General features: G+C 54.8%; 1 protein-coding gene across 1 annotated transcript in view; it reads right to left on the bottom strand.

The window, feature by feature from the left end:
• The window catches only part of RPH3A (rabphilin 3A), a 29,321-nt gene extending 13,606 nt beyond the window's left edge, over positions 1-15,715 (bottom strand). The window contains exons 1-4 of the mRNA XM_088176194.1: positions 15,610-15,715; positions 8,267-8,469; positions 7,875-7,889; positions 7,097-7,231 (exon numbers count right to left, since the gene is read on the bottom strand). Coding sequence (XP_088032320.1) covers positions 7,097-7,231; positions 7,875-7,889; positions 8,267-8,343 — 227 coding nt within the window. The 5' untranslated portion in view covers positions 8,344-8,469; positions 15,610-15,715. The remainder of the gene's footprint in view (positions 1-7,096; positions 7,232-7,874; positions 7,890-8,266; positions 8,470-15,609) is intronic.
• Between the last annotated feature and the right edge of the window lie 227 nt (positions 15,716-15,942).

Genomic DNA, 15,942 nt, shown 5'->3' with positions numbered 1-15,942 from the left:
CCAACAGGTTTATATGGCACAATATCGACTTCCAGGGATGCTGCCAGAGAAGTGACTCCATGGACAGGGAAAATCCATCCAAGGCTTTACCTTTGCATGGAGTAATTCATCCCTAGATGGAAACCTTTCCACCCAGTCCCAGCATCTGCCCATGAAGATCTGAAGGAGGAGATCCTGGAAGGGCTCTAATGAGGACTGAATTAATTAATTAATTTTCGTATTATTTGAGGAAAGATGTGTATATCTGATAGAATATTTTATTTTTTTATGTATAATTGATGGAAATTCTTGCAGTGAAATGACGGCCCACAGGAGATCAGGCTGTAAAAAAAAAACCACACCTGGTTCCTGCAAAGATGAACAAAAACAAAAAACAACCAACCCAAAACCAGTTCAGGAAGTTTTGGAAAGGCAGCATTGGCTGAAGGAGTTTGGAAAGCAGGAACAGCCGGGAGCTGGCGTCGGCATCGTGAGCTCAGCTAACCCAGAATCCTGGCCCTAAAAATAGCACAGTGAGGGAAAAAAAATCTGCATTATTTATGCCATTCAGTGAGGAATGAACGAAGGAAGGGAGGAGGAGACCTGAGCCCACCAGAGAGAGCAGCCCCTCGTGGCAGCCTGACCCAAATCCAATGGAGCTGTGGCAGAAAAAAAAAAATAGCCAGTGTTGAAAAGATCTTTTCCCACCTGTGGTGACAGCTCCAGATTTGTGGTGACTCAGCTGCCAGCGCCTCTGAAATGCTCCTAAACCATCCACAAGTTTCCCTGCACACAAAATGCCTCTGGGGTTGGTGTTGGATGGCCAGAATTCCACGGGGAAAAGTCGAATAAAGGATCAGCAGCACGAGGAGGGGAAATTATACAAGCACGGAATGGTTTTGGTTTGGAGGAATCTTAAAATCATCCATTTCCACCCCTGCCATGGGCAGGGACGTCTCCCACTAGATCAGGATGTTCCAGCCTGGCCTTGGACTCTTCCAGGGATGGACAACCTGTGCCAGGGCCTCCCCACCCTCCCAGGGAGGAATTTCTTCCCAAAATCAAACATTTTAGGACGTGCAGCCCATCACAGCCCAAAAAAAAAAATCTCGCTGCAGTCAACAGGGGCATCTCAAAGCCACCCAGCCCGGCCACACTCAGGGATGTGGATCCATAATTCCACAAACGATCCAAGCAAAGCCCCATTAACACATCAGCTCTGCCAAAACCCACCCAGGAATCTCCAGCTCCTCCCCACGCAGGGGCTGATTCCCAGCTGGAAGCTGGGCTGGGTGGGCAGCAGAGGCAGGCAGAGCCAGCAGAGGGGACAAGGCTCAGCTTTCACAGCTCTGGTGTCACCAGACAGCAGATGGGAGAGCTCACGAGTTCCTGGCAGCACCAGGGGGCTCAAAATGCAGCAATCCTGACAAACACCAGCCTCAGAACCACAGCCAGGGGATTTTGTGCTTTCCCATTTCAGGAAATTCCAGCCTAACTCCCTGCTCCAGGGTGGGATGGGGCTTGGAGCAGCCTGGGCTGGTGGAAGTGTCCCTGCCCATGGAATGAGAGGAGATTCGAGGTCCTTCCAACCCAAACCATCCTGGGATTTATTTGAGAGGTGCCAGGGTCCATCCCTGCCCTTCACATCCATAGGTGGTTCCTTCCTGGAGAATAAACCCAGCTCTGGAGCCACCACCTGCCCCTGGTGCCTTCCCAACCCCAGAGCCTTTGGCAAACACAGAAATCCCAGAGACTTCAGCAGATCTGCATCACCCCATAAACACCAAACCCCATAAACACAGCCAGCAATTCCGATTAAAACCTGAATTCTGGCTGCTCCCCAAGCGTTATTTAAAAGGAATTAACCCCAGCCCACACCCCATGGAACGCATGATCCAGCTTTTATCATCCCCCACCTCACCAAGGGGGAACATTTTGGGGGAGAACGCCCCTTTTATAAGGAGCCAAGCACAGGGACAAACCCCACATCCCCTGCAATCCCTCCTGCTGAGCTGCAGGAGCTCCAAGCAAAGCAGCTTCCAGTTGGAAATCTGCAAGCCCAAACAAACTTATTATAGAAACTGGAACAAATGGCACAATCAAAGGGAGGAGAGAAAAAAAAAAAAAAAAAGAACCAAAAAAGAGGAAAAAGCCTTTGCAATTCAAGAGATTCATTATTTAGCTGCAAAAATCTCTCCCAGGCTCTCATTTAGCAGGAGCTGCTCCTTAAGTGGGATTTTTGAACCACTGGAAGAGCTCAGCAGCCAGGACACACCTGTGGCACTGCTTGCAAGCCAAGTACATTTCCCTAATTAAAACATCCATTCAAGAGGGAGAAATTGAGTTTTTCTTTTTTTCTTTTTTTTTTTCCATGACTCAAACGCTGCTGGGAGAGAACTGCAGAAAAAGTTCAATTTAAAGTCCTGGTGTGAACCTGGCAGGAAGAATCTTGGGAAAGGGGAGGTTGTGCCCAGACCCCAGGGCTGGGAAACTCCTGATAAAGGCAATAAGTGGGAGAAAAAAACCCCTAGGTTTGTTTCCAACTCCATCCAGAGATCCAAATCCATCCCATTCTCTCATTAATAACCAAGGGAAGCTCTGCCTTCACCAGGAATGAGATTTTTGCCTTCCCAATAGCTTTTCTCTCTACTGGATATCATTTTCTCCTCATTTGTATTTCACATAACCAGCCCTCCAGCTCATCCCTCTCCCTTGCACATCTTCCTCCCCATTACCCACATTTCAACTGCCCATCCCTCTGAGACAGACTTCAAAGAGCAGGAAATATCCTTCCAATTGTTAAAACAGGGGGAAAAAAAATCCGGGAGTGGAGTAATTGGAGCCGATGATGGCAGGGAGCTGGGTCAGCATCCCTCACCTTCAGGGAAATTGGGATTACAGGGATTAGGCACTGATGGGAGGGAGAGAGAGGAGATTGATCTGAAACGTTCCACGTGCATCTGAGATAACAGCAATGAAACAGAGCCCTGATGATGGAAATCAGCCCAATCCCAGAAAATCAGCCCAATCCCAGGAATGTACTGAAGGGAGAAGATGAGCAGCCCAGAGCAGTCAGGGACATCCCTGGCTGTTCCTGCCCCATGGCAGAGCCCTGGAGCAGGCAGGGAAGGGCTCAGGGGCACATCCAAACATTTCCCATGATCTGTGGCAGGAAAAGGATCCCACAGGGATGAGGATGAGGCTGGGCTCAATCCTGGATGGGACAGAACCAGGCGTGGCTTTGGCAGAGCTGGGTTTAGGGTTGGACTCCATGACTTTTCCAACCTAAATGATTCCATGGGAACTCTCAGGAGAAGAGGGATGGCAAGAGGGACAGAGTGACCAGAACGAAGTGCTGATGATCCCAATAAACAAGACTTAACAACAGGGCAGGAGTTTGCTGTGTTTAAATATTCATCAGCACTGCAGAAAGGAATGGCCAAGATGTCCTTAATGGGCTTTAAATTGTGGCAGGGAGGAATTTTAATGCAGCAAAAAGGGTGGGAGAAGGACCTGATCCAGGCCACCATGGTCCATGTGCTCCTCAGTGCCATGCAGGAAACAGCAGGGATGGGCTCAGCCACCACATCCATGGGGAAAAAATTCCAGTGAAACACAAAGGAGGTCACTAAGAGCCTCCAGAATGAAGCCCAGCCTCGTCTCCATGGGGAAATCGTGTGCCTTAAAGGGCTGAATATTAAATTAATGCTAATTTTCCTGGTGGAAAAGGGACAAGAAAAGCAGCCAAGCTCCAGATTAAGGGAAACATAATTAAAATTGGGATGAGAAATGAGAAGCAATTTTCCTCCCCTCCAAGTGGGCAGGGAGCTAAAGGTAAAGCACCACTGGGGCTTTTCCAGGCTGAGCCCTCAGCCACGGAGGAAAGACTCCCATGGAGTTTTTCCAACCCATTCCATGCTCATCCAGGTACTTGCTGAATGTGCTACAGCTGGGTGGTGATTTCTGCAGCCTTGGAAATAAGAGAGGGGGGAAAAGCTCAACCAAACCCCTACGAAATCTCAAGCAGCACGACTGAACCTCACCTCCTCCAGAAATTGGCACCCCAGGAGATGCTCCCAGGCTGTCTCCAGTAACCTCCCTGCCCCGAGCCCGAATTTTATTGTTGTGCTGTCTGCACACAAGGATGAAGATGCCAGGCTGTGCTCCCCAGACAGCTTCCCTGCCACTGAGGTTAATGATTTAATCCCCAGGGACTTCCATCTGCTCCCTCATTATCCCCGTGTCATCCCAGCCACGAGCAGCTGAATTAAAATCCAGTCCTGCTGCAGAGCTGCTCCCCTTGGAGCAGGGGTGGCACCCACGGGGACACAGCCAAGCCACTGCACTCTGAAAAGGGACCACAGGGCCCCAGCCAGAGCCAGGAGCCAGCTGCCACCTTCCCTCTGGGAGAGGCAGCTCCGTGCTCTCCAGAAATATCCATTTCTACCTTGGGATGGTTTCAGATCTTTCCCTCAATGCCAGGAGCGTGCTGGAGCTCATTAGGCAGCAGAGCAGCCTGGCTGGGTTATTGATGGCCCCCAATTAGAGATGCAGAACGGAGTCAATTAGTGCCTGCAGGTGCTCCTGTGGCAGCTGGGAAACAGGATCCTCATGGATTGCAGCTGGAATAGCACCACTGTCACCAGAGTGTCACCAGAGCCACCACAGAGACCCTCCAGCACAGAGCAAGACAGGACAAGAACAGATCCATCCCTGCCCACGTGGACAATCCCTTTTCCCCAAAACTTCCAGCCCTGTGTCCCTCATCCCAAAGGATGATCCCATGCAGCAGCTCTGAAGCCCAGCAGCTCCTGCTGTGTCATGTTCAAGATGATTCCACCTCCTCTCGTCCTTCTCCGTGCCACGAGACAAAAAACAAACAAAAAAAAATCCCCCCCCACACGAAGTGTCCCTGTCCTCCAGCCCTCCTCAGCATCCAGCTCACGTATCCTGCAGGATCCATCCACCCTCAGAGCTAAAAATATTCCTTCAAGGGATTAATTTGAGCTGGGTTTGACACCACGTCCAACTCCACAAACAACAGCTCAACAAGAGGCATTGATTTGTTCCCAAGACAAGGGGCTGGTGGGATGGAGGATACAGGAGATGGAGGGCAAAAAATTGGGAAGGATTTGAGGCATGAGGAGGTTCATCCACAGCCCCAGCTGTGGGATTCAGGATTCGTCAAGGATTGAGCGTAAAGCTCAAAGGAATCCCTCAAACACTTCAACTTATTGAGGCAACTCCAAATATTCACCAAATATTCCCCCTCTGGAATCTCACTCCATGTGAGCTATTCCTCATATTAACCAAAAGCAGTGTTTTCATGGAATAACAGAATGGCTTGGGTTGGAAAGGACACCTTCCACCATCCCAGGTAGCTCCAACATAACCTTCCAGGGATGGGGCAGCCACAGCTCCTCTGGGTGAGTTTTAATGGATTTATTTTTTCCTTTTACAGGAATAGGAAAAATCCCAGAAAATCCCCCCCCCAAAAAAAAAAAAATAAAATTCAGGCTTTCCAGGAGCAGCTCCCTAAATCTTCCTGGCCAGCCGAGGGCCAGCCACCAGCACTGCCTCCCTGCCAGAGGCCAGCCTGGCAAACCCGGATTATTTTGTAATAGAAGGAGCTATCCTGGATAACATCCGAGCGGATGATCCAGCCGCTGTCCCACATTCCCGGGGCTGAACATCCTACAGCTCTTGTTGTGCAAAGCCAACAAACACAAAGGGGCTGGCACGGCTCCCGCTGAGGAGGAGGAGGAGGAGAATCAGCTGCGGCTGCACATCCGCCAGAATTCCCGGCTCCCAGCCCGGCTTTTCATGAATGAGGATGAGCGAACCTCCTCCGGTTCGGCAGAGAAGGAGAAAGGGAAGAGCTGGGAAGCAGCTGCACGAAATAAATCTCTCCCCAGGATGATTTACGCCTCATCCAAGGAGCATGGCGTCGGAATGGAATTCTTACCGGGCTGCAAAAGGGCAACGCCAGGGAAAGCTGTTTTGTGAGCACTTGTTGGGCATGAATCACCGCCACTCAGAGCCACTTTCACCTGGATTCTGCCAAAAAGCTGCGAGAGGGAAGCGCTGCGTGTTGGAAAGTGATGCCAAACCCCGGCGGCACCTCCAGCCTGGGGGAGCAGCACATCCTTGGAGCAGGAGCCGAGCCCAGGCAGGGAGAGCAGCCCCTGGACAGGCAAAACCTTCCCAGTTTGTTCACGGACCCTCCTAAGCAAGGATTTCTAAAAAAGGAGGAAATAAATCCAGCATTTCCCCGCAGCTGGAGCGCCCCGTGACTGCACTGCATCCCCAATATTTAAGGGACAGCAAACTGTCCCTGAGCTGGGAGAGGGAATTTGGCACTCTCCAAAGCAGTGGGGACTGTGGCTCCTGCCTAGCCTGAGTATTTTCCCTGCTAGGAAAAAAAAAAAAGGAAAAAAAGGAGCTGTGGATGCTTAAAGTAGCAAGAAACTGCTCCTCTGTCAGGAAAACAGGCGTGATCCCAACTGGATTATGGAGATCCCCTGTGGAAAACCATTCCCAGCAGAGCAAGGGGTTGATACCTCAGCTCGTTTGACCTGGCAGGAAAGGAAACACGGGCACCGGGAATGTCCCTGGTGAAAAATGAGGTACCAGTGGCTGGGGGGGACCCCAGGACCCCCCTGAGCATCACACTCAGCTCTTCCAGAGCAGGATTAACCACCGGGATGGATCCATCACCCCTCCAGCCGCATTCCCAGAACAGGACCAAACTCCTCCATGCTCAGTGAGCTGCTACCAGTGATCCGTTTTCCACTGAAATAAAAACCCGGGATGAGAGCAGAGCGCCGGGCTCCAGGGGAGCAGCACCCCCGACACCTCTCCATGTTTTTTTTTTGGTGGGGAGCAGCACCCCTGACACCTCTCCACGGTTTAATTTACCCCCGGAGGCACCGGAGCCTCTCCCATCCCTGCGCGCAGGTTCCTGCTGGCCGAGACCCAAAGATCCCCCGCAGGCTCCTTTCAGGAGAAGCACCGCAGTGCAGAGGCTGCTGCCCAGGAAAGCAGCCAAGCAGAGCCTCCTCGCGGGGTCCCTCTGTCCCTCTGTGGCCGTCCCTGGGTGTCACCAGCTCCTCCTTACCCGATGCGCTCCTGCTCCATCTCCTCCATCTTCTCTGCGCGGGCGATCACCCGGTTGATGATTTCCTTCTCCTCGTCCGTCAGCTCCTCGCCCTTGCGCTGCCGCTCGGGCTGTGCTGCCCAGCCCGCCGGGAGCCTGCGGGAACAGCGAGCCAGCCATGGAGCCATTCCCAGCCCTGGCTGTGCCCAGGAACCAAATCCCAAACCCCAAATCCAGCCCCCATCCTCCCGATCCCCTCCAGTGAGCCCCCACGCTGATCTCCATTTTTAAGGGGTTTCGTATGGAAATATTGGTTTGATATGCAGGGGGAAACTCTTTTTCAGGAATATTCCCATTATTTCCACTTTTCCTGGAACACCAGGTCTGCCCGGTAGCCGCGGGACCGGGGCGGTGGCTCAGGAGTGGGTGGCTTTTTTTTGGGAACATTTCTCCAAGCATGGGAGTGTTTCTCCCTCTAACATCGTTCCCAAAAATCCTCTCTCCCTGCTTGGGCGTCAGGCAGCGCTAACCTGGTGACAGGGTAACGTCTGCCACTCAGGGGTGCAAAAAGAAAACATTCCTCACCTTCCTGCTCATCCAAAAACCCTTCCTGACTCTTTTCCCCTCTGCATTGAACAGACCCACACGGCCTTGAGCTTTAAGTTCATTAAAACTCTGTCCAACGCTTTCCGAACTTTTTCATTTTGCATCCTAACCCAGTTTTTTTTCCTGTTCTCAGACCATCAAAGCAGCAGGAAAAGAGGAATAAGTGAAAGATAAAAGCAAGGGAGATACTTACTGCTCCTTCTCACTGCTGGGAAGCACAGGGAAAGAGAGGGAATAAGGATTAGGAGAGAGCAGGGATGAGGAGAGCCCAGCCAGTGACACCTCCCAGCTCGGGGTGACAGTGCCCAACTCCTGGTCCCCACTGCTCCCAAGGAGAGACTCCACACCTCCAGGCACCACACCCAGCCCCGTCCGAGCTGGAGATGTGCTCCAGAGTGGATGTGGCATCACCTCGCAGGGTGACAGGACAGAGGGACGGCACCAGGTCCCTCCCCACCACCTCGCTCAGGGGGTTTGGGAGCGAACACAGCAAAAAGTCCCCATCCAACAGCACTGAAGCATCTCCCGTGGGTGGAAGCTGCGTCACCGCCCACGCTGGGCGCTGTCCCCGTGCCCTGCTGTCACCTGGCTCGGAGGGACATGGTTCTGTCACTGGGGCACATCCACCGGTCAGAGGAGCCGCCCAGCACCGCGTCGGTCATCGCCGGCCACCCCGGGCATGAATTTGGGGACACCAGAGCCCCGCCGACCGTCCCCAACCCAGCACAGCAGGGACCTCAATCACTTCAATCCCAGATGCCGATGAAGAAGAGGAGCTTCCAGCCAGGCTGTAGGGAAAACAAAACAAAACAAATCCCTAAAAATCACACTGGGACAGGTTTTGTTTGTGGGGTTAAGACGTTTTGGAGCACTTTAGTGGCTGGATATTGAGACACAGGAGCCTCCTTCCCATGAGGGCAGCACAGCCTGGATGTAATTAATGAATGCCCAACTTCACATTAATTATGAGGTTTCAGGGCCAGGAGGGAAGAGGGGCATCCATTCCAGAGAAACAGCTACAAATAAGGAAAATTTCTCCCCAAATTCCAGCATGCTTCACTCTCCCAAACCACATTCCCTCTGGAAAAATTACCTCCTCCTTTTGAACCTCCAAAACCCAAAGTTTTTGCCAGGTGGATTCAGGAGGGAAAACAGCACCAGGACTCAAACAGGAGGGTCTGTCCACTCCTCTCCAAAGGTTCATCCAGAAAGGGTTCTTCAAACCCTTCTCCTTAAAATACAAATGGATGTTGAATCTACAGCCTGATTGTTGCTTTATTCCCATTTTTGGGAGGGATTTTGCCCCTCCACCCACTGCTCCTACTCACTGCAGAGGGATGGGGACGGATGGATCCATTCATCCATCACTTCTTCTGAGGGAAAACTGGGGATGTGACAGATTTGCCTGCAGCAGAGCTAAAAAATTCACAAAAAATCCCTTTGCAGAGCTCAGTCATGGACAACGAGGCTGCTCCCAGCCCATGGATCATTCACCTTTCCATCCTGGGATGACGCTGCCTTGGATTCCTCCCTGCCTAGAAGGGACCTCTCATTTCCTCTCATCCCACCAGGTCCCAAAACCAGCATCCCAGCTCTGCCCAAACTGGTAAATGCACCTCTGTAGGGCATGAAGCAACTCCAGAAAAACTCCAGCAGAGAAACAGGGGAGATTACACCAAGGAAATTATGGAAAACGGGAGCTTGCAAAACTGCCCCATTGAAATCACCAGCTCCAAGCCAGGAAAAAAACCCACCCAACTTTCCCAAAAAAAAGAGGGGAAAAAACACTCTGCAGTATTGCAGGGGTTTTTCATCACTCCCTGAGGAGTCAGTGGAGGCTTGAGGCTCACCTTGGCTCCATGGAAAACTTGGGGATGTGAAAAAGTATTTTTGGAAAAGCAGGAGAAGTGAGGCACGTGGGTAATTAGTGCTCTGCTGGTTCACACAGCGTGCCAAACCAGAAGGCTCCGATTAACAAGGTCACTTAATGAAGCAAATTGTTCATTTAAGTCCCCCCCGCACCACCTCCACAATCTGCAGTGCAGCAGAGAATTCCCGCTGGGAATGAAGAGTCCTGGCACAGCCGGGGGGTCCCGGGGAGGGCACAGATGGAAGGGGGCAGCACCACGATGCCACCACTCATTTCTGGTGGATTCGGGACTGTCCCAAGGTCACACGGGGCAGGAATGTCCACCCCAACCCCGCAGCTGAGGAAAAGAGGGGAAAACTCCTGGTTTTTCCTAGCAAAGAGGGATCAGGAAGGAAAACTCTTTTTTTCCCAACTGGAACTTTCTGCTAATAGCAGTGAGCGTTCTGCTTTGCTGCAGGGCTGGTTCCTGGAGGAATACACAATCCCTTTCTCCTCCTATAAATAATAGATTTGGAAAATCTACTTTGCATTACTTCCAGCAACTACCCCCGCTTGCCCTAATGCTTTCTCCAGCATTTTTAGCGCACGGGAAAGAGCAAAATAACAGCTCAGGTTGGCTTTTCCCCCCTTCCCTGCCAAATCCTGGCTCCAGAGCACCAGGATGTGGCCATCCAAGCGGGGATCGATGGGATGCAGCAGCATTTCCTTAATGAAATGGAAATATCCCAGCCTAGCAGAGTGCCAAGACCTTCCAGGGTTTGGCTGACCCCGGAGGGTCCCGGATCTGCTGCCCTGGGGTGGGTGGGGATGTGAGGAGCTGTCTCATCCCGAGGTTTTCCGATGGGGGCTGGCAGCTCCCGCCGGCACCAACGTGGCACATCCTGGGCAGAGCCAGGAATAGCAGTGAGGTCTTAATTTCTGCCCTTAAGGAAGAGCCACATGACTCCAATCACGCCGCTCCATTACTTCTGTGTGACGGAGCCCGTGGGTTTGGTGATGCTTTAATAAAGCGGGATTGAGAAACTTCCGTGGATCCCTGTGCCCGAGCTGCCGGCTCGTGGGCTCACCTCCAGCACCCAAAATCTGGCAGGTGCAGTGTCAGGAGCTGGCAGGTCCCATTCGCCCTCCAGCAGGTGTGGGAGGGCTGGAAAAGCAGCGGGATCCCCATGGAATGAGCCCATCCCACCCCACGGCGCTGCAGGGCCCAGGGCCACCCACAACCCCAACACCTGCAGAGAGCCCGGCACAAAGGGCACCCCCCGAGCCACCTGGAAATGCCAAACCAGGGGAGGAAGAGAGAAAATCCCATCTTTTCCAGGCTCCCAGGGCAAGGGGGAGGTTTTCCCAGCGAGCTCCACACTTGCCAGCCGATGCCTGCAGAGATTGTCTCCAGCAGCAGACACTGACACAGGCAACCTATTTCTCCCTCCAGCCTCCTGAGCTCTGCAATGCAGCTTTCTTAAATATTGAATAAGTCTGCTGCTCTCACCACCTGCCAGTGCCAATGATGAGGTAATTTTTCCATTGACAAAGCCTGATGTGATTAATCCGGGTGGAAAAATGCAGATTTTGGAGATCATCCACTCACCTGGAACACGGAGCAGCAGCCAGACCCTGACCAACCAACCCAAGCTGCTGCTCCGGTGCCAAGTGGGAGATTGCTGGGTGTCATCACCAAGCAGGAGGTTTGGAAGTGGAATGGATCCAAACCGATTCTCTGTTGGGATGGTGGGGTTTGCATGTTGGCACCGGAGCAGCTCCACAGCTGGAGCTGGGGATGGAAAGATAAGGGGTGAGGATGGAATTGGCTGATGGGGCTCATTTTGGGGTGACAAGGACCCACTGAGATCCCCCCAGATGAGCAGTGTGAGGAGAAAATGCCAAAGCCGGGATGAGCCAGGATGGAATTGTCTCCTCACCACTCAGGGCACACATCCCAAAACACCAAATTTGGCAGGAAACCTCTTCCAGCTCCTGGGGACATTTCCAGCCATCCCCCAAGTCCATCAGGATCAGATCCTGCCCTGCTCCATGCCTGGCACTGAGGAAGGGCTGCAAACCACAGGGAATTCCAAATCCTGGCACAGACACCACACCCCACATCCAGCTGTGCCCTGAGCATCTCCCAGCATCCAGGATCATCCTTTCCCTGCAAAAGGAGTTTGCCCACTGCACATCCCACGCCATTCCCTATGGAACACGTTCATGGCTATCGGGGCAGGCAGCAGATCCTCACCATCCTCTGACTCCAGGCAGGATTTGGTACTGCTGGATTCACCTGCAGAGGGAGGGAAAAGGGAAAATATCCCCCAAAATATCTGCAGGAGCAGCTGTGTGACACTGCAAGGTGATCGGCAGCTCCCAGGGAGGGGCAGGAGGGCAGCCCAGCCCCGTAGGGTCCCAAACACTCCCTCAAATCCCAACATTCCGTCATTTGTCTCATCCCACGTGCAAATTCTTTTAGAAAGTTCGGGCAAAATTGGGCAAGCTGCCCAATGGATGGTGCTGAGGGAACAGCCCACGGGCCAGGCTTTCCTTCAAAGGCTGGAAGGAGGGAGGCAGAGCTGAGCTGCTGGGGCTGGAGCTGCTCCCGGACACCTGGACAAGGGACAGGACAATCCCAGAGGGAGCTGCGGGTGACACAGCCATGGCTGCGTGTTCCCACGTCCTCCCCCAGCCACGGGGTGGGATCAGATCCTTGGTGTGCCCCACGGCGGCTGAGGGGTCTTGGGAATGCAGCTTTTGGGAAAAACCCAGAGCCAGCCCTGGGGTCAGCACATCCTTCAGCCCCACAACTTCCGGGGTCAGTGGGGTACTAATTAGTTAATTAAAGCTCAATTACAGCCACAGTCCACAGGTGACAGTGACAGACCAGAGATAGGAAAAGCAAAGCCATGCCTCCACTGCCCTCCCATTAAATCCACACTAAAACTCCTGGAATTTTTTGGGAACATCAATTCCTTCTGGCTTGGCTAATGCCACTGCTGCCTTTAAATTCCCACAAGGTGCTGAGAACTGCCTTTATTCCACTCCCCCTGAATTCCCAGCTCCCCGTCATCCTCCAGACAAAGCTGCATCCCAAGGCAGCTGAGCAGCAGCTCAGTCAATTTTATTTAAGCAGCACGTTGACATTTCCTCCAGCAGCTCCCTCTCAAACCAAACACTGTTAGGATGCTGTCACAAGGATTTACTCCCCTTGATTAATTACAGGAAAGACAATGGCAAAAAAATTTAAATAAATAACTCCTAGGTGTATCCAACTCACCCAGGGCTGCCAGAGGGGCAGATCCAGGTGAGGTCTGAGCACACCCTGAGCCCACCCAGTGCTGCCATCGCTCCTCAGGAGCTGCTTAGCAACAGAAAGATCCTGCACGGCTCGAGCACAGGGAGCTGGCATCAAACCCTCGATGCCAGGGCCAGGGAGCACGGCCAGAGCCCCCCAAATCCCAGCTGGGATCCAGCGCTGGGCCCCTCACACAGGGACAGTGACAGCGGGAGGTTTAGCCATGGGAAAAGGCTGGGAAGCGTCAGCCAGGTGAGCTCGGAGGTGGCAGGTCCTGCTGGCAGCCTGGGGAGGGTGACAGACCCCACAAGGTGCCCCAGGGAGGGTGGAGGGCTGCGGTGTCACCCTACAGGAGCAATAGCAGGGGTGGCAGCTCCAGAGGTGCCACGCAGGGCCAGGATTTTCTCCCCTTGATTCAGCACAGTGTGACAGTCCCCAAAGGCCACGGGCAGAGAGGAGCACACGGCCACCAGCACGGGGTCTGCACCAGCCTGGGACACTGTGGGCTCCCAGTTTCCCCAGTTTCTCCTCCCCACAACCCCCTCAATACCTGGTTTCACGGAGCCAGACGTGCCCCCATCACCGGCAACCCAGATCCAAACCGCAGAGCTGCATCCAAACCTCGCAGGGCTGGAGAAGGGAATTGCTGCCCCACCACGCGAACCTTTATAAACCAGCGCGGCCTCACCCCCAGCCACTCCCCGGCCGGAGAAGGCGGGGGAATTCATGAGCCGGGCCTTGGGAAGCGGAGCCCCCTCCCTTCCTTCCCTCCCTTCCTTCCCAGCCCTTGAGCGCCCGGCTGGGACCACCTGGAGAGGTTCATTACTATCAGCGCTAATTGGCAGTGACTGCAGTGACAGCGTCACCGGGCTGCGGGTGGCAGGAGGGCACCGAGCCGGGGCCACCAGCGAGCTGGCACAGGGGTCACCGCTGTCACCACAGCCCCGGGACCCGCCGGGGGGCACGGGGGAACCGGCTCATTGTCATCCCCCCATGGAAAGCGCCTCCAAACTTGCGCACAAAGCGAGGCTGAGCCCCTCACCCTCCCGCAGTTTTCCTCCCCTGCCCTTCCCAAAGCTGGGAATGTTTCTGTTCCACCCCACGCTTTCCACGCAGACCCCCGCAATGAGCTCCGGGTGTCACCCTCGCTGACAAAGGGATGCTCCACACCAAAAACGCGCTTTTCCCACAGCCAGGGCAGCGCAAAGGGAAGTGTGTTAGGGAGCAGGAAGAGAAGCTGGAGCCGGGCCGGGCTTTGCACCCAGGCAGGGGCTCCGGGCAGGGCTGGTGGGGCTGGGATCCGCTGGATTCCCACCCTGCAGGTGACGGCGAGCGGCTCCCACCGCATCGCCCGGCGATGCCACAGCGCTGCCCGAGGCTGCTGCGGGCGAGCAGCGCCCACCCAGCGCTCCCATCTCCTGCGGGATGCCCACGGGATGCCACAGCAATTCCCGGCGTGGGGCTCAGCCCCACGGCTCCGCGTCCCCCTTTAGGGGGCTGATCCCTCCCCACGGAAGCCCTGAGGCAGATCTGAGTCAGCCCTCCAGCAGCAGCTCGCAGCTCGCTCAATCCCTCCCGGATGAATGATGCATCATCAAATAGAGCCCAGTGTCACAACATTAACAATATTTATTTTCAGGCTAAGCTGCAGCCTGGGCTTTTGATACCAGTAATTAAAGCAAATGGTTCATCTGTTCTCATCTCTGCATCCCTGGAGCCAACTGGCAGTGTTTGGAAGCTTTGTGTTTTCTCTTTTTTTTGTTTGTTTGTTTTATTTTTGTTTTTTCTTTTTCTTGCAACCTCATGGGAAGAGGGGGATCAGGCTGATCCACACACACTCCCAGGATCCCGGGAGGAGCGAGCCCAGAGCAGAGCCACGGCCGGAGCAGCTGCCTTGGCTCAGAGCTGTTCGAGCAGGGAAATGCAGGAGTGCTCATCACTCCTTCACATCATCACACAAAGACAAATTGCTGCTCCAGCTTATAGCCAGAATTATTAGAAAGACACCAGCAAGAGACATAACCAGGTGCCTTTTCTGGAAGAACCCATGCCTGGGAGCGACAGCTTCCAGCAGCCCCAGCCTCATTCCCGAGGGGGTTTTTCCTCCTGGAGGTCCCAGGTTACTCCAGGAAGGTTTTTGGTGCCCTTTGCATCACTTTGGTCCATCCTGGGAAAGGAGCAGCACCTGCCAGAGCCCACGGGCCGCCCTGAGCCGGGCAGTGATGCCCCCGCAGAGCCCCAACAGGGAGCAGAACACCCCAAAACGTCCCAGCAGCAGGGTCAGGGGGCTCCCCACATCCCCCCCCGGCCAGGGTTCTGGGATGGGGCTCAGCCCTGGTGCCACCGCCGCTCCCACCGGGCACACTGCGGGGACGGGGGACAGAGCCAATTTTGGGGGTTTCAACCCTCGCAAATGCCCAACACACTCCAAAGTTGTCCGCACACGGCCAGGACGAGCAGCAGCACCCAGAGCCTCCCCCCACCCGCACCCAAGGGCGCTCCCAGACCCACACCCCGCCGGGGACCCCCTCCAGCCACCGGCCACCACGGGAGTGTCACCCATCACCCGCACGCTCCGGGGTGCCGCAACTTTCCCCGGGCCGAGAGCGGGGTTTGGGGTCAGGAGCATCCCCGGCCGTGCATCCCGACCCCCCAGAGCTGCATCCCGGTCCCTGTCCCTGCGGAGCCCGCGACAAATCCCGAGTCCCCCCCGCTGCCGCTGTGCCGCTGCCACGCCCCGCTGCGGCGCTGGGGGACCCCGGGTCCCCCCCTTACCTGGGCTGGGGTCGTGGGGTTTCGGGGTCCCGGGGTTTCGGGGTTTCGGGGCCGCTCCCCGCGCACGGCAGCGCTGGCGCTGCGCGGCTCCGGCGGCAGCACTGCGGACGGCGCGGGGAGGGGACACGGGAGGGGACACGGGAGGGGACACGGGAGGGGCCGCCCCCTCCCAGGCGCAGCCGCTCGGCCCCTCTGGCGCTCCCACTCCCCACAGTGGGACCCCCTGTGCTCGCCCTCTCCTCCAGCCCGTCCCCTCTCTATGTCTCTTCCATTCATTCTTCTCCCTAACCCTCTCCCACCCACATCTTCCATCCCCTATCCCCTATCCCATCC

The sequence above is a fragment of the Sturnus vulgaris genome, chromosome 19 (assembly GCF_052056855.1).
Source record: "Sturnus vulgaris isolate bStuVul1 chromosome 19, bStuVul1.hap1, whole genome shotgun sequence".
Lineage (NCBI taxonomy): Eukaryota > Metazoa > Chordata > Aves > Passeriformes > Sturnidae > Sturnus > Sturnus vulgaris.
The sequence above is the reverse complement of the archived record's forward strand: the minus strand, read 5'-3'. Positions and strand labels throughout refer to the sequence as shown.